At 43.9% G+C, this 25,403-nt stretch overlaps 1 protein-coding gene across 2 annotated transcripts in view; it reads right to left on the minus strand.

Moving 5' to 3' along the window:
• The window catches only part of runx2b (RUNX family transcription factor 2b), a 37,473-nt gene extending 14,492 nt beyond the window's left edge, over positions 1–22,981 (minus strand). For both annotated transcript variants that reach the window (XM_063495184.1, XM_063495185.1), the window contains exons 1-4: positions 22,924–22,981; positions 5,198–5,460; positions 3,700–3,856; positions 1,258–1,362 (exon numbers count right to left, since the gene is read on the minus strand). In XM_063495184.1, coding sequence (XP_063351254.1) covers positions 1,258–1,362; positions 3,700–3,856; positions 5,198–5,460; positions 22,924–22,981 — 583 coding nt within the window. The remainder of the gene's footprint in view (positions 1–1,257; positions 1,363–3,699; positions 3,857–5,197; positions 5,461–22,923) is intronic.
• Positions 22,982–25,403: the final 2,422 nt, after the last annotated feature.

Genomic DNA, 25,403 nt, shown 5'->3' on the forward strand with positions numbered 1-25,403 from the left:
AATAGAAGAAAAAACAATGCCTGTAAGAGTGAAGTCTTGTGCCAGTATACCCTCACCTGATCAGGTCTCTAGCTTAAAGACTGGCTTCTCATGTGTTCAGGCTTCTGGACACAAATCTAAGACGGCAGCTCTGCTGAGACCGTACCGAGCTTTTCTAAACAAATTCACTTCCGACTCCCATCTGCTCGCCACCAAATAACAGGACTTGTTTGAAAGTCATCTGGGGGGGTGGGACAGCAGATGCACAGGAAATGCTTTTGATCAAACAAGATGGCTCGAGAGCGAGAACGGATGGTGGGGAAAAGTGGGCGTGAGCGTGAGTACATGTGCGTTTGAGGACAAGCATATGCCTTTGTTTCAGGGCGCATGTTGATGAGCGCTGAATGTCGAGTGTGTGAGGCATTTTTTGGCACCACAGGCAGGTTTCCTACAACGAGAGACTGATGGTGGTACTAATCCTAGTGTCTCCTGGCTCCTCTGTGTCTCTGTGTGTCCTGGTGCCATATGTGACAGGACAGGCGGGGTGAGTTGTTTGCGATGTGATATTGTTCATTGAGACGCCATGAGATGAGAATATGCTTTTTTTTTATGAATAGGGAGGAGGGTTGTGGAAACAGCTGCATGCCAGACCAGTTGGCACTGTTGGCTATAGTAAAGTTTTTTTTTCCCTCCTCAGTTGTTTTTATATGGCCCATTAAAATGAGCTGATGCTAGCACTCTGCTACCCCGCGTACCCTCTGAGGAATACGTTGCCTCACATTTTATTTCTCTTCTGTCTCTCAAAGTGTCACATGGGAGGCTAGACTGCTTTGTGAGAAGTCTTTAAGTGATTGCTAATTAACACAATTTAGAACCTTTTCCTGTAAACCTTTTCTTTTTTGTTAATTTCCTCGTTTTATTAGTGTCATCATTTAAGCCGGACGTTCGACTCTGTTTGCTGGCTGGACACATAGCTCAGTTAAAGGGCACTCCACTGAGTTTGCATATCGAGAATAGGTGAAGAACTATGTAAAACTTGAGAAGTATTTTCCACAGTTAGCTCCCTGATATTATCATCATCACATATATGAGCTGGAATCTGATCCCACATAACACGGTGGAGGTGCAGGATTTATTCTAATGAAAAAGTAGAATCCCATATTTGAAAGCTTGCTGGCTACCCCGTTAAAAGGCAAATTGAAAGAAGACTTAGGATGCTTCCTTGTGTGTGTGCACTTATTTCCATACTGTACTGCTTGTGCGTGCATTGGTACTCACTCCTGGGCTCACGAGGTCCGTCCACGGTGACCTTTATGGCTCGGTGGTAAGTGGCCACTTGTGGCGGGTTGGTGAATACTGTGATTGTCAGAGTGAAGCTCTTGCCTGTAGTGACATCAAGCAACATCAAATGACAATTGAGACAATGGCTAGTATTCATCTCTACAACATCCCCAAGTCACAAGTGTGGTTGTGATCACATAAAAGCCAATACAAACTGGGGAAAAAACGACTTAGAGAGGATTAACAACAGACAACATTGGCTGTTTGAGAGGGTCTATTTAGGTCCTTTGGCAGAGTCTAAATGGAAGACTGACTGCAGGAGCCAGTATCGTGTTATCCAGAATTTCTAACGCTCAGTGAGTGGGCGAGAGGCATTTTAATAGTCACTTCCTTTCTCGATAATCCCCAGCAGTTGCTGCCTTGGGGTTGAGTGTTTGTCTGTGCAAGTGTATGCGTCCCTATGTGCATGGATGAGGAATGCTATGAATCAGAGTCCAACAGCCAAGTCAGCAGGAACAGTAATATCTGAGGTATGCAGGCGCAATGAGTAACCATGGCTACACGTTGGAAACAGGAAGCGGGGGTAGCAACTCATCCGAGCCCCTGTCTATTCATCCATACACCTGTGTGTGCCATCCCCTCTTCCGTTCTGAGCCCCAGCTAAGTGTAAACATGCTTTTCAAAGATCAGATAGCAGTCAGACGGAGGAGATAGCGGATCCTAGATGCAACAAGCGTCCCTCATACCTGTTTCAAGGTGCATGTGGGTGTTCCCGACCAAGAACCCCAGAGGGTTACTTCAACGATATCAGGTGTGGTATTTGGAAAGATTAGCTCTATGATTACAATCAATTAATGAATTAAGTGGTTGTGAACAAGTTTCAACATAAAAATTGACCACAATTCATGGATAAACTGTAGAAAATAGCAACTAAAAGGAATTTCTAAATAACTGGAACACATAAACTAATGCTAGCTGCAACTAGGATTAAGAGTTGAAATTATTAGCTGACAGTAAGGATAAACAAATGATATTACTAACTCAACACAGTGGATACTAAGGATGCACCGGTATATCACCAAAATACTGGTATGGACCTTGATGGACTTTATTTATATGTAACAATATATCAACAAAGTGACACATACTGATGATCTATGATACAGTGGGACACCTTGTGCATTGTGTTCCTGCTTCACTGCTGTTAAAGCTGCTGTCATCTCTTAATTGTGATCCTGTTCGTGCTTCCTGTCTAGGTAAGGTTGTACGCTATGACACTATTAATTTTAATGATGTTATCAGCGATATCTGAGACCTCTGAACTAGTCGTCCTGTGCATCTGTGCTATCATCATACAGAGGCACCATGTCAGCCCTGTAACCATCAATCCTTGTGCATCTTTGTTCTCTTTCTCTTATTCTCCTGTGCATGACTTTCAGCTATCTAACATCCTATCAGTTCACTTCGCTTGTACTTATCTGTCATTGCAGGGTATTCATTTCAGACACCTCGTAGTCTGATCTCCCCTGGCTCCTATGTCACTTCCTGTTACTAGATTCTTTGTTACAGCAAAGGGACGCACGCAAGGTCTCTGTGGCAACAGGTCAAGCCCAAATGCCTCGTTGTCTCCTCTTAAAACTCTGTCACTCCTCGGCCCTCCTGACTGCTCTGCTCCCTCCCCTTTTTGACAGCTACAACAGAGAAGGAAACCGGGAGGAAAAGTTGCTGGTGGAGCTGCTGACAGCACTTATCACCATCAACTTACAACAGGCGACTGGTTTTCTGTGAGATTTGTACAAAAATAAAATAGTTCCAGAAAGCACGGCGAGACCCAAATGTACATGATTTACCGACATGACAGTAAATGATGCAAATAGTCACTTTCGTGATGCCAAACATTTGAAGAACGCCATTGGACTTAATAGGCGCACTTCTCTGCCTGACAGCGTGAAGATATGCGCAGAGAGTGATCAGCCGTAGAGCTGCAGCACCACCCAACATGTTTATGAGCCTGAACTGAGCTGGGTCATATCAGGTGAAAAGGAAGAAAAAAAAAAAGCCTGTGAGTTTGATAAGTATTTCTTGTTATCAGATTCTCACTTTTTAATGTGGCTGACACTGGAGAGCTGCACATTTCTATCTTTGCACAGTTTGTTTCTCAATCTAAAAATCACAAGTAGGAAAAAGCAACTCGTCTCTCATCTGGATTAAAGGATAGAAAAACATATCGAGAAGTATCGTTTCAAGGGGAAGAAAGGGGGGAGCAACACGCTTCACCACTCAGGCTTTGCGAGATGGGTGGTGGGATTTGAGTCTGGAGTCAGAGAGATCATTATGTGGTTGCCACGTAGTGAATGTGGCCACTAATCCACACCACTGAACCTAATAGCTACTACTGTGTTGTAGTGAAAGGAGCACAGAGAGAGTTTCAGGCCTCACCTCTGCCGCTGCGGCCCACAAAACGGAGGTCATTGAAACGTGCTACTTGGTTCTTCATCACACCTGAGGCGTTCCGCAGCTCAGCGGAGTAGTTCTCATCGTTGCCCGCCATTACGGTGACAACGGTCCCATCAGGTATATCTCCCAGGGCTACCACCTGTTAGAAGCACAAAAGTTCTCCTTTCAAAATTTCAATCTGAAGTAAGCTACATTATATTCCACTGCTCCTGTGGGGGGAAAGATTTTAGTTTAAATATCAGAAGCTGTGGGAAAACAAAAACATTATCTTGTTCTCAGTTTTGACTATTCAAAGCTTGTCTAGACTCATCATTTTACATCCTGCCATCCTCCTACAAATTAGGTTGATAAATGGATTTAATTTTAATGCCTCGAAGCAGCCTGATATCATGATAAATGTCCTCAGTTGAATCATCTAAAATGCAGTCTTTCAAAACAAAAGCGCCGAGGCCTCGTGTTATCATTTAGATTCTTGGATGCAGATGAAAGAGGATAAGTAAGGCCACAGAAGTGGAATAATTACAGAGCCGTAGTTATAAGAACGGTTAAATAACACTTATATATAAAAAGTGTCACATTTGATTTGGAGCCATGGCTGTAGCTACAAATTTCCACTTGAGAGTGTCTTTGATCTGCCGTTTAAATAATACCTGTCAAGTAATTAACAGAAGCTTTTCTTTGCAATATCATGCAAGCCAAAAACAAAGAGAAAAAAAGAAAAAAAATTAGGCCAAATACACACAAGCATTATTCTTTGGAGCATTAGAAATATATTTTTCTGATTTGGAGTATTAAAAGCTTGAGGAAAATGAAAATGTACAGACTAACTAATTGTAGACAACATGCTCTAATGTTTATTAAATAATTTTCACATTTGATGCAAATTGTCAAAAAAAGAAATATCCAATAAAATGAAGTCTTTGTTGCTTATTTCACTGGATGAGAAGTTGCTTTAAAAGGCTTGTATATTGTATTAAACTAATTCACAACATTTTCTAATTCTCGGAAATAAATATTACAATGATTTATTTTAAACGCAAGATGAAAACAATATGCACATGTGGCTCCTTTCTTCCAGACGCTGACTCATTTTCCTACAATTTAAACCGTCAGACTAATGCCCTTAAACTTCAATAATATTAATTTTTTTATACATTTCCTGACTATAATTTATTTTTAATGTCACAGTAATAACTTCCGGATTCTGCATGTTTACATTAATAGCCATTAAGGCTTGGAAACTCAAAGAAAAAGCTTAAGAGATAAAGAGGTAAATAATCGAGTGAGAGAAGGGTTTTAAAAATCTGAACTTCTCGTCATCTAACGTTGTTAAAATGTCTTCAGAGAAAGATGACGCGTTTATTGTTGTTCAAAATCAGCTTTGGGCTTCATTTAGTAGTTTTTTTCTTGCAGTGAACGCCATGATAACCATCAAAAGTCGCTTTATTCGTTCAGCAGCCAGCGCTGAGTCGGGACTCACCTTAAAAGCGACGGGTAGAGTCTTGTTGCACCGCCAGTGGGAGGGCAGGACCGAGCAGAGAAAGTTGGGGCTGTCGGTCCTCACTAGCTCGGCCGGGTGGTCCGCGATGATCTCGGCCATACTGCGGTTTTCGTGGGGGCGCAGTCTTGGCACCGCCGCCGCTGCGTCCGGCTGCCCGGCTGGAGAGCTCACATCGTTCATCTTTCCTGGGACCGGCTGGAGGCTACTGGACGGCGGACTGAACCTCCGACTGGCGCTGGGATCTACGGGAATTCGCATCACAACAGCGTGGATTATCAGAAAAGGCACCAAAGGCTCTCCGGTTGCTCTCTTTCTTTCTCTCTCTCACACAGGGAGAAACTCAGGAGCGTGCGCCGCTGCTCGCTGAACCTCAGCGCGCCTGCCAATGGAAAATGGGACTCGAGTGAGCGCACACCGCGTTTCAAAACCCTCTCCACTACAAACTTTAGTGGTCGCCTTCAAACGACATAAAATAGACTTCTCCAGCAAGAAAAACAACCCTTAAAAAAGTTGATGATGCTTTAAATGACAAGCTCTTTTTTTTCTTTCTTTCTTTTTCAAACTCCTCGGTGGAAGAGTCCATGTGCCATAACGCTGGCGTAGTTGCTCATGTGCGGATATAAATAACATCAAATAAATGTCCGAGCTCGTAATAGGCTATACAATTACAAAAAAGCACGTCTAAAATGGAACAGCAGACCCAGATGCTCAAAAAAAGAAAACTTTTTTGTCTGTCTCCCTTTAGTGAAAAGTCAAAGCGCAGCTCCAGGTGCGTCATTGAAGTCTTTGTGCCAAACTGAAAGGCTTTCTGAACGTCCGCAGGCTATGTACACACAAAAAACCTTTCAAAGTCAAAGGGATAAGCTTTAACAATACTTTACAGGGCTATTTACAATCCCGCGACGCCTGCAAATTCAACATATTTTTCTGTTAAGTCTTCCGGCCGTGCCGCTGATTTTGTATAGGGTTAAAAAAAAGTTTAAAAACGTTTGAAGAGGAAAAAAAAACTATCGCCGGTGAGATGAAGGAGGCGGAAAAACGAATCCCGGTTTTGTAGCCGTAAATGCGGTTAGTGTTTGGAGGCCGGGGTTTCCCGTGCTCAGGCTTTTTGTGGTTTATATAGCTCGAGCGCCCAGCAATTATTGCGCTGATGCGACTCCAACACGTGGTGTCTGGAGTCAGATGCATTCCCTCCGCCATAATCTATCACGCCTATATAGACTGCCGGACAGATCTCCCTGTAAATGGCCATAACTTCATGAAAGACACGTGGAGCTGCGTTTCACGCCTGTCCTCTTACCCACATTTCAAAGTTTGCTCACAGCCTATACCGTACGTACCGACATGTTACCGCTCCCCTGGACCATCAGCGCGCTCCTAACCGCGGAGGTGCTCATTTCCAGTCAACAACGCGCACATCAGTCCATCAGACCGTGTAGTGTTACCGCCGTGTCCTGACCGTAAGCGGCTCACAGATGCGTTCAGAGAGAGCCGAGCCGCGGCGAGAAGCGAGTTACACTCCATAAGGTATAGGAGTGAGTGAGTCACCGGAGAGCGGTGAGTCAGGTAGAGGCGCAGGGGTAGAGTTTCACTCGGTCACAGGGGAGAGCTGTTGTGCAGGTGTACAGGTATTCTACTTTACAGGGGCTTTAATTTATGTTTATCCATCCACGTGGCCGCCCTGTGAACCGACTGCGCGTTTGGGAAAGGCATTTATGGAAAATCCAACTTCAACAGTTTCTGTGCCTCATACAACTTGTTAAATCTATTACACGGTCGTTTTATTACACATAGACCGAAAATAAACGATCTATCTATATAAGCAGCACCAAAATGAGACTCCTTGCGTAATTACGCACAACTTAAAATGTATTTGCATATTTCAGAACGAGATCACATACTGAGTAGTCCCATTTAACGCAGCTATACTTTGACACACTTATTGTACTTTACTACAACACTACATTATTTAACCCGTTTTCTTATTTAATTGCAGAATGTGTTAGACACAAAAACGCCGAACGGCTGTAAATTTAGCCAACAGTGTATCAAATTGTAAAAACCAGCTCAATCTCAGCCAACAGCAAAACACTGCTTACACATGTATGCATCCTTAAAGATAACCCGGTAATTTACAACAGAGGAACTCTCACAGGAGCCACTTTTCAGCTTTAGAAATGCTGAAACCTTCAGTTGATTTTTTTATGATAAAAGTTCGGCACTTGAGGTTTTTATTTTCGCAGCTGCTGTTTACATTTCAACTCAGAAAATGAATGGAAATAATTCGCAAAAATATTTAACACAAAAATAGTAGATCTGCAACCCATGACATAAAAATCATGCATTTTTATTAAAGCCTTATTTAAAAAAAAAAAAGTGCTACATACGTCCTTACACCATACCAAAACAGAACAAATAAAAAAAAAAAAAAAAAAAATCACACTTTAACTTTTATGGCTGACACACTCTTTATGCCTGCTGCACTGAAAACAGTGAGAGGGCCTACTTAGCTTGCCCCTCTTGTGTCTACTGTAGAGGGCATCATTTACCCTCTGTGAGCCTCTATATCTCAGCCGGCACTCATCACCCACCCCACCCCACCCTCAGCCCTGATTACCCATCGGTCTCCCAATGAGACTTTTCTGGATGCCACATCACACATCAGCATGTGTACTGCCACTCTGTGTTCCATTTCCATTGCTCCCAAACAGGCTTTTATTGCAGTGAGTCTTTAAGACAAAGAGCTTTGATACTCCAGGCCTGTTTCAAAATAAATGGGACAAGTGGGAGGCACAGCTGTTGGGTTATTTGGATCCAGTCAGAGCCTTTGTAGCTTGTTTTTATGTTGTAAAGTTAGATGCAGTTTTATATACTTTGCTAAAGATTGCAGTGTTGTAAGAGAAATAATGTAATTCACCGTACACTACAGCCCGAGCGCTTGAAATAAGTCAAGTTCTTAAGTTTCACAAGCAAGTATGTGTGCACATATACATGTCTATTAAGTTGTGTGTGAGTGTGAGGATGTGGGAGGAATATATATATAATGTCTGAAAGCACTGACACGCATCTGGCACCTCGTCATGTGGACGGGGGGGGGGGAGTGATTGAGTTACGCTTCCCTTCCGTGTGCCCCAAACACCAGAAATATGGTTCACATTGTCCAACATTCTCAAAGATCAACTAACAATTCATGGATGGATAAATGTGAATAGTAGTAATTAAATCTGTAATAGTGATAAACATGGACTTGCAGGAACCATGGAGCCGGTTATCCCAACAGAGTTAAGTTTCAGCTCTGATAATATCGCTTTTTTATCGTTGAGTAAATGTAGAGTAATGTGGAAAACACCCTTAATGTTGTAGTGGAATCTAGTTTAGGAAATTTAAAGGAAGGGGGGGGGGGGCAATTTCATGCCATCAGCCAAATCAGCCTTATTACTTTAAATCCTGACTTAAATTTGAAGTGGAACTGTCAATGTGCACGGTCTATGAATAACAGACCCTTCAATGAGAACATTACACAAACTCACCAACTTTTCTAAGTCAAACTAATCATGCCTAAATTTAGATTTGCTGCACTCTGTTATTGTCCCATCAGAGGCAACGTAATTTTCCCGGCCCAACCCCAGGGCCCCAAACAGCCGCCCCCCCCTCCCTACCTAGCCGTGCTTTAAACTCTGACAAGCTCAGCTCATCAAAGAGTGTTTGTCCCATCTGACTCCGCTTTGCTTCTCCGCTGCACATCCAGCATCTGTCTTCCAGCTCCCTACAGGATACGGTCCACACTCATACAGCGCAAGGGCTTTTTACCGTCTGGCTCTCTGTCATTCAGAGGTATTGGGCAAACTCTGCACAAGTTTAAAACGTTTGATGTTCCAGAGATGTGACGGAAAGAAGGCGTTAATGTGCCAGAATAATCCGTTCAATAAAAAAGAAAATGCCATGCCTACCAAAATGACATTTTAGGAACCCGACAACTTTTGATTAAATGCGAATGCTGGAAGGTTTCGGGCAGAATTGGCCTTTTAAGGATACTCCGCCGATCCTCCTCAGCATAAACTGATTTCATATGATGTAGTAATGAATCTAGCATAAAGCCATTTAGCTTTTCAGTGGTTCTGCTGCTCGCCTGGTGCACAGCTGGATCGTCTCTCTCAGCTCTGGTATTATTCATCTACTGTGTTACACTGGCTTGGAGTCACTGCACAGTAGGAGAAGTCACTAACAGTGAGGAACCACAGTATAGCACATTGAGCAGGATGTGCATTTTATGATTTATGGTAATATTGTATTTCGGCAGCTCAGTTTCAATTATTTGTTTTCAATAAAAATCAAACTTAGCTGACATTCTCTTGACTAATTTTCCTGTCGAGATATCAAGCGAGTAATAAAAGTTTCTGTTCTCGTTCCCACTTGGAATGACAAAGAGTGTGTGAACCGCTAATATGTGCACACATCCACCGCCTATAATGTTGTCAGCAAATGAACTGCGCAAACGCTTCTCCCGGCGCGTCTGTGACCTTCACATCTCCCTCGCTGTTTGACATTCAAAGAGATGCATTCAGACACGTACTTACGAGGCGCGCGTATCCTCGCTGTGAACAACACCTCATTAAGGAAGATGACAAGACACAGGGCTCAGTGTTTCAGCTAGAAATGTGTGTAAACTTTCCAGTTTAAGCAGGAAACAACCAACTATGAAAATACGCTCACTTTTAGCTGTCTTAGAAAAATAATTTGTAACATTACGGTCATATAGCCTCACTCTTTCGCTTCTTCATAAGCATATACTGTACTCTCATCCAAGAGGAAAAGCACAGCCACTTAAGACTCGGGATTAAGACTCCATTTCACAGTGCTGCATTTTTCAAGACACTTAATTATAGCCTTCTAGAGGAGCGCAGTGACGAGGCCCAGGCTTTTTCAGCTCTAACGGGATGTTTCCATGTTTGGCAGGCCACCAGCCAAATGGCCTGCCAGCAAGCCAATCAGAGAGCCCACCAGGCTCTGCAACAAACCAGCCAGAGATCCAGCACACGATCCAATCGACCAAACCGACCCGGAGAACAGGCATGTAGCTGCAAAACCAACTAAACTAGTGGGCCGGTTAGTTAGCCAGCACAGGAGGATGACGACGGACAGAAACTTTGTTCCTTGTGACCTCATCGACACAACCTCGGCGACTCACATCCCAGCGCTGATCCCAGATCATAGCTAAGCCCTTAATGACTGTTTGTGATCGAGGCCGTGACATCACTGTAAACTGTTAGGACGAGGACAGCACGTTCTGTGGTGTGTGAGTGTGTGTTTGTGCGTGTCTCTATGCAACTGCCTTCACAGAGAGCAAACCCAAAATACATTAAACTCTGAGAAAGCCGGACCGGCGACTGCGCCCTCGAAGTTTTACATATGTATACATGTGCTTCGCTGAGAGGTACAGAAAGACTGTCTGATATTTTTGCTCAGTTTTTGAAATGGCAAGGAGCAGCGTGGAAAGAGATGGAGACACGGAGGGGGCGGCTGCTCGCTGCTTGTGGCAGGAGGGTAAAGAGGGAGGGAGGGTGGGAGGGGTATAAAGACAATTTCCTCTCTGCTCTTATTGCTCTGACTGTCTGCCGCCTACTGCCTTCACGGAGGTCCCTAATTGAGATCACTTGTACTTAAAAATAGGAACAAAAAAGGAACTTCTGTGGGCTGGAAGATGGAGAGGAGAAAATAAAGCAGCAATATGTGACGAAGGCTGCCATTAAAGAGTCTCAATGATAGATCTGAGTGGGGCGCAGAGCTGAGAACTCTTTCTGCGTCTGCCAGGGAGCCTTCAGATGTTGACGTGTCACACACCACCTGCTGTCACTTCGCTTAAACCGTGCATGTGGAAGAGTGTATTTGTAGGTTTTCTGTGTGTGCGTGTGTGTGGGTGGGTGTTTGGCTCTTTGATGGGGTAGGGTGACAGTGCCTGTGGCTGAAGCCAAAAACATGCCAAAAAGGGGTACTTCAGTTTTTCCACTTTTGCATGCAAGTGTTTGTAGGCATTTCACAGTTTGTCTTTACATTGCTTGCAACAGAACACTCAAAGCCATCAAGCATATCTGGGCCACCCCTCACCATGCAGCTTGTGTATCATTAGCTATGCTATTATTAGTCTTTCACTTTAATTCAGCCGTTTCACCAATCAAACTCTAGCTGGAGCAGCTTTTCCCAGACTTGGTCCCAGAATGTCCTTAAAGCTGTGCTGGTTTCCCCTTTAAACCATCTATCACTCAATCAGGTCTGATCCTGCTATTAATCAAACAATGAACCCCTCTCCTTGGAGACCAGTTTGACGGATTGGCTTGAAGGCAACGCAGCGTATCCAGGAGTGGTACTGGACCACTGCTGGGAACAGGAACCCTGTAAAGAGCGTTTTTCTTGGACCGGGACCTTCTGTAGGTGCTAAAGACAATACAGACACTCGGGCTAGGCCAACATTCCACTTTACACTTTTCCCTTCCTCTGTGTATTTCACTGGTCTACTTCCCCTCTGCAAACTACCCGGCTAGTATCAAAATATTTATAGTACATCTGCAAGACATGCTGTTCTCATGTATCCAGGCCGTTTAGCCCTGTGTTCATTATGCGAGGTAAAACTAATACCAGATTTACAGGGGGAGATTTCTCTCTGTTCTCCCTGTCCGTGTAGCACGATTGAGGATGATTTATGTGAGGTATGGACGCAAAGGCGAGATAGATAGAGTGACTACATGGCAAGAGGCAAACAGCCTGCGGCCCAGACTAGCACTCGCAGGGGGGCTATCGGCTATCACTTGCCCATTTCCACCCTTCCAGCTGAGTGTAGAGGAAGGTAAGGATGGAAAGGCAGTGGCTGGAAACAGGGGAGGAAAAGGAAGGAGACAGGAGGATGTATGTATGTATGTATATACACAGAGGTGGGGTGGAGGAATGTCCAAGGGAACTGGGTCCAAATTGAGGTACGGGGTGTAGAAGAGGTCCAGATGGAGGGGGGAAAAATTCTGTCATGGATGCTCAATTGCACACAGACATAAACATCTAGCCATAGATTGAGTAAGCCCACGCCTGGATATGTCCCATATACATTTCTTGTTTGGGAGCTTTAGAATTTGTATTAAATATACCGTTTATTTTGCTTGGCTGTCGTGGATGGACTTTTAAAGCTTGTGTAGAAAAGCTTAGGACGAAGTTCTGGCATCGATTCGCTTCCTCATTTTTGGGAGATAATCAACATCAAAACTGTCAGTCAAGTGAATATGTCCAGTGCCGAGACAATAGCCAATCAGATAAAGAGAAAATGAAAACAACAGTAATGGGCAGGCAGCGCGAGCCACTGCAGTCGGTGTGCGTCGAGAGTGTTTGGATCTCGCTTTTTTTTTTCTGATCTCTTCCTGATCGCAGTCCAGCTCGGAGCAGCTCCAAAACACTGAGTCTGAACTCCACAACCTGGAGCAGTACACACCAGTTTAAATTCCAAACCATTCAGATGTCAAAATGGCCCCGGGACGCCTTGGCTTTTGACGTGTAGGATGAGATGTTGCTAAATGACTTAAAGAGTTAAGTTGAAACTGTCACGGCTGATGCAGCTCACTCAGAGATTGGCTTTTGCCTAAAACCTTAGCCTATAATTACACCGAGACTATTAGGCTACTGGTCAGAAATGAGTCACAGAGAGGTGGGGGTGCGGAGAAAAAGAGCCGGGTGGATGGAGTTCACTTTCATAGCTTCCAGCCTGAGATGTCCTTAGACAAAATCAATTCCAGTCATCTTCGGAAAAGAGGGTTCAGCGAAAGAAAGCATCATCAAAGCAAAGGGAAATTTACCAGAAGATAAACGACTATTGTCTGATTATTCGACCCATGACCCTGTATTTTCCACATACACTCAGAAACGTTGCCTGTTATTCCAGGACGAGGACTTCTCTTCCCCAAGCTGAGACTCTGATGACGCCAGCCTTATAGAGCCTAACTCGAGTCCTAAACAGAGCCTCATCAACTGCTGGGTCCCACAGGGAGCATCAATCACATTGTGAAACACTGTCCTTCAAACACAATCTATTCTGTGGTGTTGCATTATGGCAAAGCTGAGAATGTGAACGTCACACACTTAGAAAAAAATCTCTCTCTGGCAACGGGGCTGCTGGGATGTGGTTTCGAACTGACAATTAAATTGTCCGCTCGGAATACGCTGTCACTCTGGAAACATGAGATTTACGGCAAATAATTTTGAGAGAACTGATCAGCTTAAATATTTGAACTGGATTTTATGGCACCATAGATCACCCTGATACACTCTTGCATCCTCAAGAGGCTTAAAACTGTCCCCAGTAGTTGCAGAACTCATTTACAGGCAATTAACGAAGCTCCAGACAATCCAAGCTCCTCTCACTCAGATATGTTTTATGGACGCCTATCACAAAATAAACCCTGTTTTTGCACTGCTCCTACTAAGAAGGCAAACATTTACATTCACATCTAATATCTACAAAACACAGGGCCTTATCATATAGCTCCTCGAAGCATACTTCAGGCTACACAACCCAACTTGCAGAAGGAAACCTTAGAATCATAAAAGTGATACACAGGGTTAGAAGCTGTAAACATTAAGCCTGTGTTTACATTGCAAGGGATTCTTTTTCATCAGTAATAGCCTCACACTGTGAGCCTGATGATTGGGTAATATTTATTATGAGCCCTTAGGGTGTGCTTCCCTTTCAGCCTCTCTTATGTCTATAAAACCTTTTACCCTTAGCTCAACTGTAGCACAGACAAGCTCCCATTAGAACCTGATTGTATATGGGCTTTAAAGTGTGCTTCTATAATGCCTTTAGTGTGCATAGGTCATGTGCACATGTGCTCATGTGCATGTGTGTGTACCTTATGCGTGTATGTGTGTAGCAGTAAACGGGCTGGCTCGGAGACTCTGGTTAACCAGACTATAATTTGGAGGCCCAGTGAAGACTCCCAGCAGCCTCTCACTGTTTGTTTACCAGAGAGACCAACTCTACTGTTTCTGCTGCATCTGCAGGGTCCTGCAGGAAAAGGGCGTATCTGTCTGGTGGTGTGTGCATAAAAAAGTGTGGAGGTGTAATTCTGTGCGTAATGAAGAATTCATGTGAAAGTGACAAGAATAGGTCCGTGAACAGGTCGTGTGTGAGCGTCATAAATGCTATCTGATCAGTTTCCCCAAAATTCCCACTGTGCTTATTTTTCAAAGAACCAGGGCCCCGACTAAGCTGAAGAACTTTCGACAACCCTCCCTGTCCTTTCTTCCTCATGCATCTTTAAACTACAGTAAATCAATGCAAGAATATACATTCACTGCTCCTTCTATTCTGAAATGGCAGCTTTGTCATAAATAAGAAAACAAAAAAAGAGCCAAACTTTGCTAAAAAGCACCCTTGCATTAAAAAGGGTTTGTCAGCAAAAAATGACTGCTATTTTTGTTTGTGCTGAGGGTAATTCTCCTGAGACTAAACTGCTCGCTTTGTGTCCCAATTGGGCTTTTTTCACCCCCACCAACCCTCCTCCAAAGCAGGAATAAAAAGAAAACAATGCAATTCAAAAGACCAGAGCTCCCAGCCTGTCATTTAGCTGTAACTTTGAATTGTCTTTGCTCTCTGTGTGAGCTGTTTTCTTTCACACGCATGCACGCACACACACACACGCTGAGTTGTTGCAGCATCCTAAAATTTCATCATGAGAGAGGAAGAAAGACCGAGGAGAGCAACTTTCAAAATATCACTCTAATAAAATATTCCAGCTCCTCTGGGATCCTCCTTTGCTCATTCAGCATCAGGAGAAGTGAAGTGGAAAAGGCCTGTTATTGGTCTGTTTCCTTTGGGGAAAGACACCAAACGGGCTGAACAGAGCAACAGCTGAAGGAAAACTTTTAACTGCGACAACAAAATGAACTACAGACGACTGTAAGGGAGCAGCTGTCTGGGTGAGTGACAGGATTCGAGCCTGCTCCGGTGAGGATCAGACACCATGTATGTATATAGACTTTGATCAGACGCCGCTGCTTGTCAGAGCGCCGTGATTGGATTGAATGTGTGTAAACTGGAACAGCTCAGGGATCAACGTAAACACAGCAGCTATGTTCTCAAAAAGATGTCACAGGAAAGTCCTTTGAAACAACCTGAAATGTAACGTAGGGGATTTCTGCACTGCTGTTCCAGCAGAAATTGTTCGAAACTTTCCCCCCTTTGCTTTTTTTCACAAGCAAGAGTCACACAGACTTTAGAAAGTCTGAGAAACTATAAGACAGAAAACCTGAGTAGTTCCACTTTATCATTTTTAGCATTTATGAGACAAAGATTAAAATGTAATAAGTGATCATACGCTTATGATATATGATTATGAGATACTGCACTTTACTTAGTAAAAAATATCATTAGACAGAGACTTGGATCTGAGACTTAATTTATTTCTCTTATCTCTTACTTCTAAAAACTTACAAACTCTGCGAATTGCTGAACGCCCAGCTGAAGTGCAGCTGAACACACCATATATTAAGAAATGCAGTAATTGTACATGATTTTGGTTTGGACCTTTAAATCATTTAATTATTTATAAATCAAATATATAAACACTGCGTATTTATACACAGGTCATCGCTGTTCCAAGGGAAAACTGGTAATTGTGGACAAAAAAAATGTCACTTTTTGTCACTTGTAACCAGAACAAAAATTAAACAATTTGCAATCTCGATCTCATGCACAAAACAAGCGACGCCAGTGAGTTTCTAGCAACAGCCACCTGGTAACATCGATTTCGAACGCCACACTCGCCGCTCCTTGTGCAAGTTCGTGATCTGATGTAACTAAACGCTGTGGAAACTCTTTGAAAACTGGTTCGTTTAACGGAGGTGGAAACCGTGGGTTTTAACTTGGTAATCAGCGTATATTAGCAGAATGCGAAAAAAAATATGGACAAAATTCAGCATTGTAACATCTTAATCAGACATTAAACTGACTTTAAATGTAAATGTAATCAGACTATTTACAAAAACTTTAATCCAATTGGAGCTTTTTGGTTTAAAAGCAGGCGTATATATTTTGGCTTCATTCGTTCTAGTCAGTTGAGGACAGTCTCGTGAGCGCCCTCTAACTACAGTCAGTTTCTGCATAATGGTGCTGACGCTCCATACGTACTGAAAGCAATCTGTAGCGTTGCGGCGACCAGAGAACATCGAAAGTGAAGCGACTTTGGGCGAAAAACCCCCACAGGTGCTGGAAGGTGGGCAGGACCCGAGCTAAACTTTCCTCAACTTCCAGGTGACTACCAGTAAAAGTGAAGAATACCATTGAATAACATATGAACTGGTAGTATATACATTAAACGATCACCTAGGCAACTGCCGCCTGCAATGTCCACGAGCGACCAGTCATCAGTTTCAAAGCGATGTGTGATGAGCAAATTGCTTCCAATGTGCACGCAGATTTACAGGAAGTGAACAGGCTCTTCATAGGTTGACTTAGGTGTAAGTATATTATCTATACTACACTCCTAATAAATCCTAGCAGTGGAGGTGGGGGAGCTAAGGAGTATTTCTTTTCCTCTCTTTCTCTCTGGAGGCCACTTTACAAATGAGAGCTACCTTTTTCTAGCTTCCCTCGTCTCCCCCCAGAGACTTGTCAATATCAGCTACACACACTACTCAAAGTTCAAAGGCTTGCAGCCCACTGCACACACCTACACACACTCTCCGGGCCTCCTTTTGTGTCTCGGGGGGATATTTAATTTCAGTGTCTCTGCACACATCTGAATAAGTCTCCATGCCAGCTTGTGTGTGCCACAGGTGGTACGGTGCTGGTGACTCTGATTACTGTGGTGACCAAAGCATCGCCGCCCATCACGTTTGTCATCAACCTTTTCCTGAAAGCGTGGGTGGGAGGGGAAGGATAAAGGGAGGACTTAAGGAGAAGCAGAAGGAGGAAGGGATGAAGGGAGGTGAGGAAGGTAAATGATGGTAAATGGCCGCCCCCACAGTGCCATATGGGAGGTGGTTTGTACGAGCCAGTTTTGTACTTGCCTCATGAGTGCAAACCGATCCTTCCTTTTGTATCATATCCCAGTCTCACTTACTCTTTTTCTTCCTCTTAATGTCTTCTTCTTTCTCTCTAATTTTCTCACTTTTTACTCCCTTCTGAAACATGAAAGAGTAAACATTTGACCCCTCTCTTCCACGCACAGGCACCGAGAGTTGTCAGGCCACCTTAAAAGCCTCGCGTGGGCGTCGCTGAGTGGGTGGGCTCTCTGATTTTCAGGTGTATTTGATCTGTTGTATTCACACCTCAGCACTGGCAGAGGGGGCCCACTGTGTGGGCAGGTAATTTGAGCAAATTAGGAGATGGGGCCTGTGCACTATTAATGACACCCTTATACCCTCCAATGCACGTCCGTCTATTGTTCCCTCCTCTGCACACCTTTCTTTTCTTCCGCTCCAAGTCCCCCGGTCCCATCTGCGCCTCCAGCTCAACGCCCACCCTCAGTCCCTCTAAAGTCCCACTGTGTGGAATGCACACACACGGTGCACATGGGGGCGGCAGAAGGGGGGGATTGGTTCCAGGTGCCAGTTTGAGCGAGAGCATTAATCAAGCAGACAGATCCTCCTGTCACACACACCTTTAATGTGCACGCACAATAGAAACTACAAAACCCACCTGTCATTATTCAGCGACTTTGCTACATACCAAACGTCTGTTTAAGTTACCAAATTTGTTCCTAAATGTTTTTTATAAGAGTGCTACGCGATAAAAGGAAAATACTTGAGAGGAAGTCAGCGCTGATGTCTGGACACGTTGTAACAAGGTGCTCCACTGATGTGCTGCCAAGCTATTGATCGCAGTCAGCTCAGCCCTCTTTGATGCTCCTTTGCTCATCTTCTTCACCTTCTCCTCAAAAACTGAGCACAATCCAGACTGTCTGTGTTGACACTCCTACACGTTAGAGGTTACACCAACTAAATAATCAGAATTGCTCCAGTGCAACTAGCGCTGGAAAGTAAGGTTATATATTTAGGAGTCTGGCCTGAGTCGGAGGGGATACCGCATTCCTTTAAGATTAAACTAACAAGCCGAAAAACCTGCCCTTTTCTCCGGCACGGGGAAGAACAGGTAAGGCCTTGTGTAGATGCTGTGGCCACGCTCTCACTCACATCGTTACACGCTGAACCCAAACATCCAGGAGGCTCAACACTCCATATTTCCCCCTTATAGAAACACGGGAGTGTGGAAGCAAGGCCGCCTCGGCCTATTTGAAGGCGGGCAACGGGGGAAACGCTGCTATTCAGCCTTTCCTGTGGTTTGCCATATCAGCTCCGCTTTAAGCCATCTTCTGACTTAAACAACTAAAATAAAACATAAATGCCAAGAAGAAAAAAAAAATGGAGGATGTGAAAAGAAAGAGCAGACTGCTTTATAATACTGGTGTTATGTTTCATTAGGGTGAAGCCGTTCCAAGATAGACCAATTTTTCAAAGTGTTAGGTAGTTACTTCCTCTCTGAGGGCTTATATCGGATAACGGTAATTCACCCAGCTTGATGCTATTGAAATGGATGAGTGGCTGCAGGATCTTGTTAAGTGTGAAAATAGCACAGCGATGCTTTAAAAGCTTCACTGGTTAACGCAATGGCATTAAGCTACCCGGTAATTATGGTGCATTCAAAAATCATAGCTATGTGCAGAATGAGTTTGCAACGCTATCCAAAAATACGCACCAATTTGGCTCTCATCTCGCCAAAACACCACCGGGATATTGAACATTTGCACTGATTTATAGCAAGCGAGGCGTTAGCACTTTTTTAAGCAAACGTTCAAGTGTTTAATAAACAGGCTTTATTGGCCCTTTAAGGAGATTGTTTTTGAGTCTAATGTCAATGCTTTGAATAGGCAGAACCCTACGATAAGCACTCAGCTGGCAGGTTACCTTATCATAATAGTGTAATTAGCCCCACAGCGACTGAATATTAGGACAGAACAAGAGATAATATACAGTGCACTGTGAGTATTTACACTGAGTTCTACATTTGTTGTTGCAGTCTGCATATTACAGAGATGAGAGTAATCTCCCTCATTTCACTGCTTTATTTTGAAAGTAGTGAAGCAGATATTGTACCACATCGAGACCACAAAGCACAGCGATTCACAGGAAAGACACCGCATTTATAATTTCAGAAAGCAGCAGAGGCTTTCTCAACGTTCATTCCCTTTAGCAAAATATATCAACCCGTTATTATTCTTTAAAATGACAGAAAACTCTCCACAACTTTCACATCACACTCTATTTTCAGACCGTAAAAATCACAGCTTACGTTATTCCCACGACGCTTTCATTTAGACCTTAATAACAGCCTAAAGTCTATTTTTGGGCACAATCAGCCTCACATTCACAGTAGAATTACACACCAATTAATCTATCTTTGATTAAACCCCGATCACATTAACGCTCCCTGATTACCCCGAGGAATCATGTAGGCTAATGTAAACCACCAGCACTAATAAGTCCTAATAGCTGGCGCAGCTCGCAAACACAAACAGCGCTATTTTACTCCATCAATATGACCCTGCTGGGATTAAATAACATGTTTGCCTCAGAGGTACAATTAAGCGATGCTAAATAGAGTTCCTTTGAGCCTGGAGTTAAGGGAAGAGTCTCCGCTGCACAGTAGCAGCCAGTGAAGCCCTCACATCGTCCTCCCCCCACTCCCCCGACCCATCCCCCGGCATTTTCAAATTACCTATTGATGAGTGGGGGGTGAGGCGAGCGGGTGGGAGGTGATGGTGGTGCGGTGGGATGTCTGGTTCACTTTTAAGACGTCTCCAAGAAGCAGGCCTGTGGTTAGATCTAAGGCAACACTTATGCAACAGAAGCTCCCTTTCTCAAATACATATATACGATTTCCCTGCAAATTATCCGAGATTTTCTTCGGGGGGAAAGTTTTCCGCCTGGAGTTTTCAGATATTTACCCACATCGTCCCCGCTTTCTTTCTTTTGATGTTGTTGATTCGGGTCCGTCTGTGTGTAAGCACTTCTTTTTCCCCCCCTCTCGACTGCGACTGCACGGCTTTGCCGCACGATAATTGCTCCCATGACTTAATTGTCTATATGTAATTAAGTTTGTAATAGAGAAAAGAGGCACTTAAATGTTCCCCGGAGAGGCACGGTGGCTGAGTGGGTGCCACACATGTTGAAGATTATTCTGCCCTCTCCATCTGATCTGCCAGTATGAGGAGTTATAAAAAAAATGTATTCAAAGCAATTAAATTAAAATTGCCTCATGTAAATGCCAAGACAAATTTTAATGAGCCCCCTTTACTTTAATTTGGAATATTTGCCCGTTCCCTCAAGTCAGCTCAATTTATCGCTGCATGGGAATGTAGGCTCGACTCTAAATTAAAAATGTCCTTAATGAACACAAATATACAGACGGATGGAGTAATGTGGCTTTCTAACTACAAAAACAGTATTTTGTGCTCTCGGCAAACCGGCTGACGCTGGGCAAAATGATCCAGGAGAAACACGGGAGCGGGGGAACTTGAAGAAAATATGTAAAATCAACAAAAGTCAACGCTCCAGCTCTCTTTATATCCACTCCATGCATTTTAAGTTCACAGGAACTGATAAGGATGCTTACAGATGTAAATATTTATGCCACAAAATCCACGTTTTAAGTTCTTATGTAAGTCACATGAGTTCAACGTTACTTTTCCCCCTTCCTTTTTTTGTTTGGCTAAAGCAAAAAAATATCCAGGGTGCCATTCCTAATTTTTTGCCAGTTCAGATGCAGCGCAGTACACTACATTTATTTATTCAGAATTATAAATACAACAGAAAGAACTGGTGGTCTTGCAAAATCACACCGTGCCGTCAGGGGGGCTTTTTGTGGTTGCACTGACAGATTTACTACCCAGATGTTCATAAACAGGGGCAAAGTCAATGAGGCGTGGCACGGCATCAATCAACAAACCTTGATGTCTGAGAACTGATCAGGGATTATCATCCTTATGGGGTGTCTTCTCTACCTGAGCATCTGCACACATCTGCTCTTCTCTCTCTCCACTGTCTGCCTCTCCCACGGCGTGCTTTCAATTTCCTGCACTGCTGCTCCTCTCCTCTCCTTCTCCTGCGCTCCGACCCCCTCCACCACCCTCCCCCCTGAGACACGGCGAAAGGTCAGGGGGTTAACATGGTAATAGGTGGTGGTGATTGGTAGAAGACGCTCACTCTCTCCCAGCTTTCAGAGTGTATTAGGAGCCACCCTGCTTCTGTGCGGAGCGGGAGCCCAGAAGAACAGCTGTGTCTGACCACCGAGCGACTTCTTAAAAACATCTTTTAAACATTTGATTTGGACAAGACGAGCGGGAGGCTATGGACCGGAGCGGGAGGCAGGAGGGCGGCGGGTTGTAGGGGGGGGCGAGAGAGAGGAGGAGGTCGTCTATTAAGCTGAGCCTGTCTATTTCTTGTGTCGCAAGGGAAGGAAAATGTTTGTTTAAATTTGAAAATTCATCTTGTAAACCATTTATTTTGCTGATTGAATTAGACTGTGTAAAGAAGCTGTCACAGTACAATAGAGCAAACCCAAAACACAGGCTGCAGCCTGGAGAACGCAAGCTGGCCTTCACAGGTAGTTGAAAATCATTAGGTTGTCACTGCTACCGTTCACAGGTTTTTGGATTTGTTTTGCTTCTATTTCCATATAGATCCACTTCAGGAAGGAGGCACAATCTTGTATTTATTTGGAAGATATGATATTAAGAATATATATTATTAGATATTAGATCATCACATTAAGAATAACGTAATTATTTCTTTGGTTGTAAAAGTGCAAATTAAGAGCTTCTTACGCACACAAAAGACATTTCATCTTTTTATCCGTTTGTGTAGAAGTGAATAAAGTCAAACACAATCACTGTGATACGTTTACATTAATCATTACAGACTTAAGCACCGAATTCATAGAAAGGAAGTCAGCATGGATCAACTTCGTGTTCAATCTGGATTTATGTCTGTCGACTAAATGCTCCCTGGAGCCTGCAGAAATCGACACCGATTAATTAACGACAGCAGCGCAACTGAACAATTTCAGGAAGCGATTACAGATCTTTCTTGGCAAACTAATCAATACTTCTTCTCTATGCGCAAGCACAGGAACCCAACACACACAGCCCAGTAATCCCCCACATCTTGTTCCAATGCTCCACTGTAAACTCCCTTGTGCAGCGTCTGTTTACGTCTGTCAAAAATATCACCCGTGCCTTTGTTTTTGGTTCCGCAATGGCATCGCTTTGTAAATCTAAGGGTATGTTGCACAAACATATCATCTCCCTCTTTGGAAAATATTTATAAACATCACATAGAATAAATACTGGAATCTCTATGTGCAGATTTTCTTTTCTTGTTGTTTTTTTTGGGTGCACAAAGAAAAAAGAGAAAAAGCCTTGATGATAGTTGGGTGTTTCGCCCGCCACAAAAGCTTGGACCTTGATAGCGGGGTCCTCCATGACCTCAGCTGATCCCCTCCACTCGTCTGGACCCAAAACATCAGACCAGTTCCAACATCTTCGCCTCGCTTTCCTCGAGCCCCATTAATTCCACCACCCAAGCCTCACCACCTGACCCCAAGTCCTTCCCGTGACCCGAGCCCCCCAACCCAATCCAGACACAACAGGGAGCAGGAAAGTGGTACTCACCCCAGAAGAAGTTTTGCTGACATGGTGTCACTGTGCTGAAAAGGCTGTTAGATGCCATAGCTGCCTCTGGTTGCAGCAAGCCCCACTTTTGTTCTTCTGTGGTTTCCTTGACCCTTGACACGTCCTAAACCAAGAGCACGCAGCATGTCATGAAGAAAAAAAAATGGAAAAGCCATCCACAAGACATGCTTTTACGTATCAACTATTTGGATGACCACAAGTAACAACCAGGTCTGGTTTTATAGAGGAAAAAAAAAATTGCAGAGACAAATATCGCCTTTGCGGATAGATCAGATGGTGTCGGACTTGCTTGCTTGGCGAGTGTGGTTGGAACGTACTTACTCGCTTAGCGCCGTCCTTGTGACTGGTGCTGGCCCGCGACGATTAACCATTTACACTCCAGGTCGCCCTCAAACACCAACCCCGAGCCGCACGTCTGTGGTTCTGTGGTTGTTTGGGAGGCGAGCAGAGCCCTCACACAACCCAAAAGGCACCAGCTTTAAAACTCGTCTCTTTCCTGCCCTCCATGTGCCGTCACTGGAGAGCCTGGGTCACATGCCCTCTGACGTCATCACGGCACAGCAGTTGAGTTGGGACAGCCTACCGTTGTGGCTTTCTTCCCTCTCCTCTCCTTGGACTTTTTTTTTTTCCTCTACTCTCTGGCTCCCCTCCTTCTCTCTTGCGCGTGGTTCGGCAGCATTTCCAGGCTCTCTGGGGATCGGGGTCTGACGCTCCCATGAGTCAGGAGGCTTCAGTGGGGGCAGCTTGTTCAACCGCCCATGCCTCCTCAGCATATGGGGAGCAGTGCTCTCTCTTGGGTTGGTCTCCCTTCACTCTTTCATCCCCCTCCCTCCTCACTCTCTCTCCTCAAACTCTCTCTCTCCCTGACACTGCTGCTCCTTCCCTCAACTCCTTTAGCAGGCTGCCGTGCTGCTCCTGTCTGCCTCTGAGCAGGGAGAGCTCAGCTTGGTAAGATTTGAGGGTGTGAGTGAGGAGCGAATGGCTGGCTGGCTGGCTGGTGGTGGTGGTGGTGTGAGACTGGGTGTGTACGCGCGTGTGTTTGTCTGCAACAGAAAGAATTGGGGAAGAGAGGAAAAAGCTGGACGAGCGCATGTGTGTGAAGGGAAAGCGGAGGTGGTGTGACACTCTGCTTATTTACAGAGGAGCGTTTCTGAAGAGTCGTCTCGGTGCAGCCTGAATTTGTTCTCTTTCTCACTCCTTGCACGTTGCTGTGTCACAAACAGTAGTTATGTCACCGCGTTATTACCTTAATAGCCGTGTTTGTGCATGTGCATGTATGCATCCAAGCCTATACTGAGCTTTCATTGGCTCTCACTGAAGCAGCAGTCAGGGGGGCGATTCCCGTAAGAGGCCATAGATCATGGCCACCTGTCTTTTCTGTAAAAGAGATGTCTTCTAACAGGAGACACACACATACTATCACCCTGCCAAGAACGGCCTGCCAACCTGTAGCGCAGAGCAGGCAGGTCTCGACAATTAACAGTGAATCATCACATGCTCCACACACACACCGATTCCCACACACACACACACACACACACACACACACCGATTCCCACACCCTCGCACATCTCAGCACGGTTTGTCTTTTGATCCGTGATCACAGGTGTTTGTTACAACACATCACAAAAACGCAGACGGGGTGTTAGAGGAGAAGCAGAGGAATGTGTGGAATGAAGCTGGCAGTTCAGTCAGGTTTGAAAGTGTTAACAGTATCTTAATCATTCTTTCATTTGCCAGCAGGCATGTGTGACTAAGCAGCAAAGAGTCGAGCAGCTCCTCAGCCTTTTGTCTTTCTGTCTTAGGAGTTGTTTTTGCCAGTTGAAACTTTCTCCATTTTAATTAGCCGTTGGAATAAACCTATCAAATGCTTATAATTTATGAGATGATAGCCATTAATGTAGGTAATTTTGCTTTTACGTGACAGTTTCTTTTAATATTCTATTGTTACCTGTGCCAATATACACTGGAGAACAGTCAACTTTTATTTGTGTGGCTCACCACATTCAATTACATTAAACCCACAAAGAAACAAAAAGAAGCAATAAACATATTAAGAGATACTACGTTGAGCTACTATGGAAAATACTCTTGTTGTGAGTGAAGATTATTGGGGGTGTTTCTTAATAGAAATGATACAAAGAAGCTCCAGTGATCCAATGACACTGGGTTCTGTGGGTTGTTCATGCTACTTGTGATTTAAGAAAAATAATATATAATTCAGGCCCTGCTAATAATGTATGTATTGATTGTAATGTATCCATACTGCTCCTGGTTTGGCAGTAGAAAATCACTCTCTATACACACAGATACACATTTTAGAAACAAATTAGAATAAGTGTTTTTTTATTTAACAGTCTGCTTTTAAATACTATATTAAAAATAGACAGCACATTAAAATTTGGGTGTTTTTTAAAAACATATAAAATAGCATTTAAATACCATGCTTAAGCAACAGT

This window comes from Pelmatolapia mariae, linkage group LG15 (genome assembly GCF_036321145.2).
Source record: "Pelmatolapia mariae isolate MD_Pm_ZW linkage group LG15, Pm_UMD_F_2, whole genome shotgun sequence".
Taxonomy (NCBI): domain Eukaryota; kingdom Metazoa; phylum Chordata; class Actinopteri; order Cichliformes; family Cichlidae; genus Pelmatolapia; species Pelmatolapia mariae.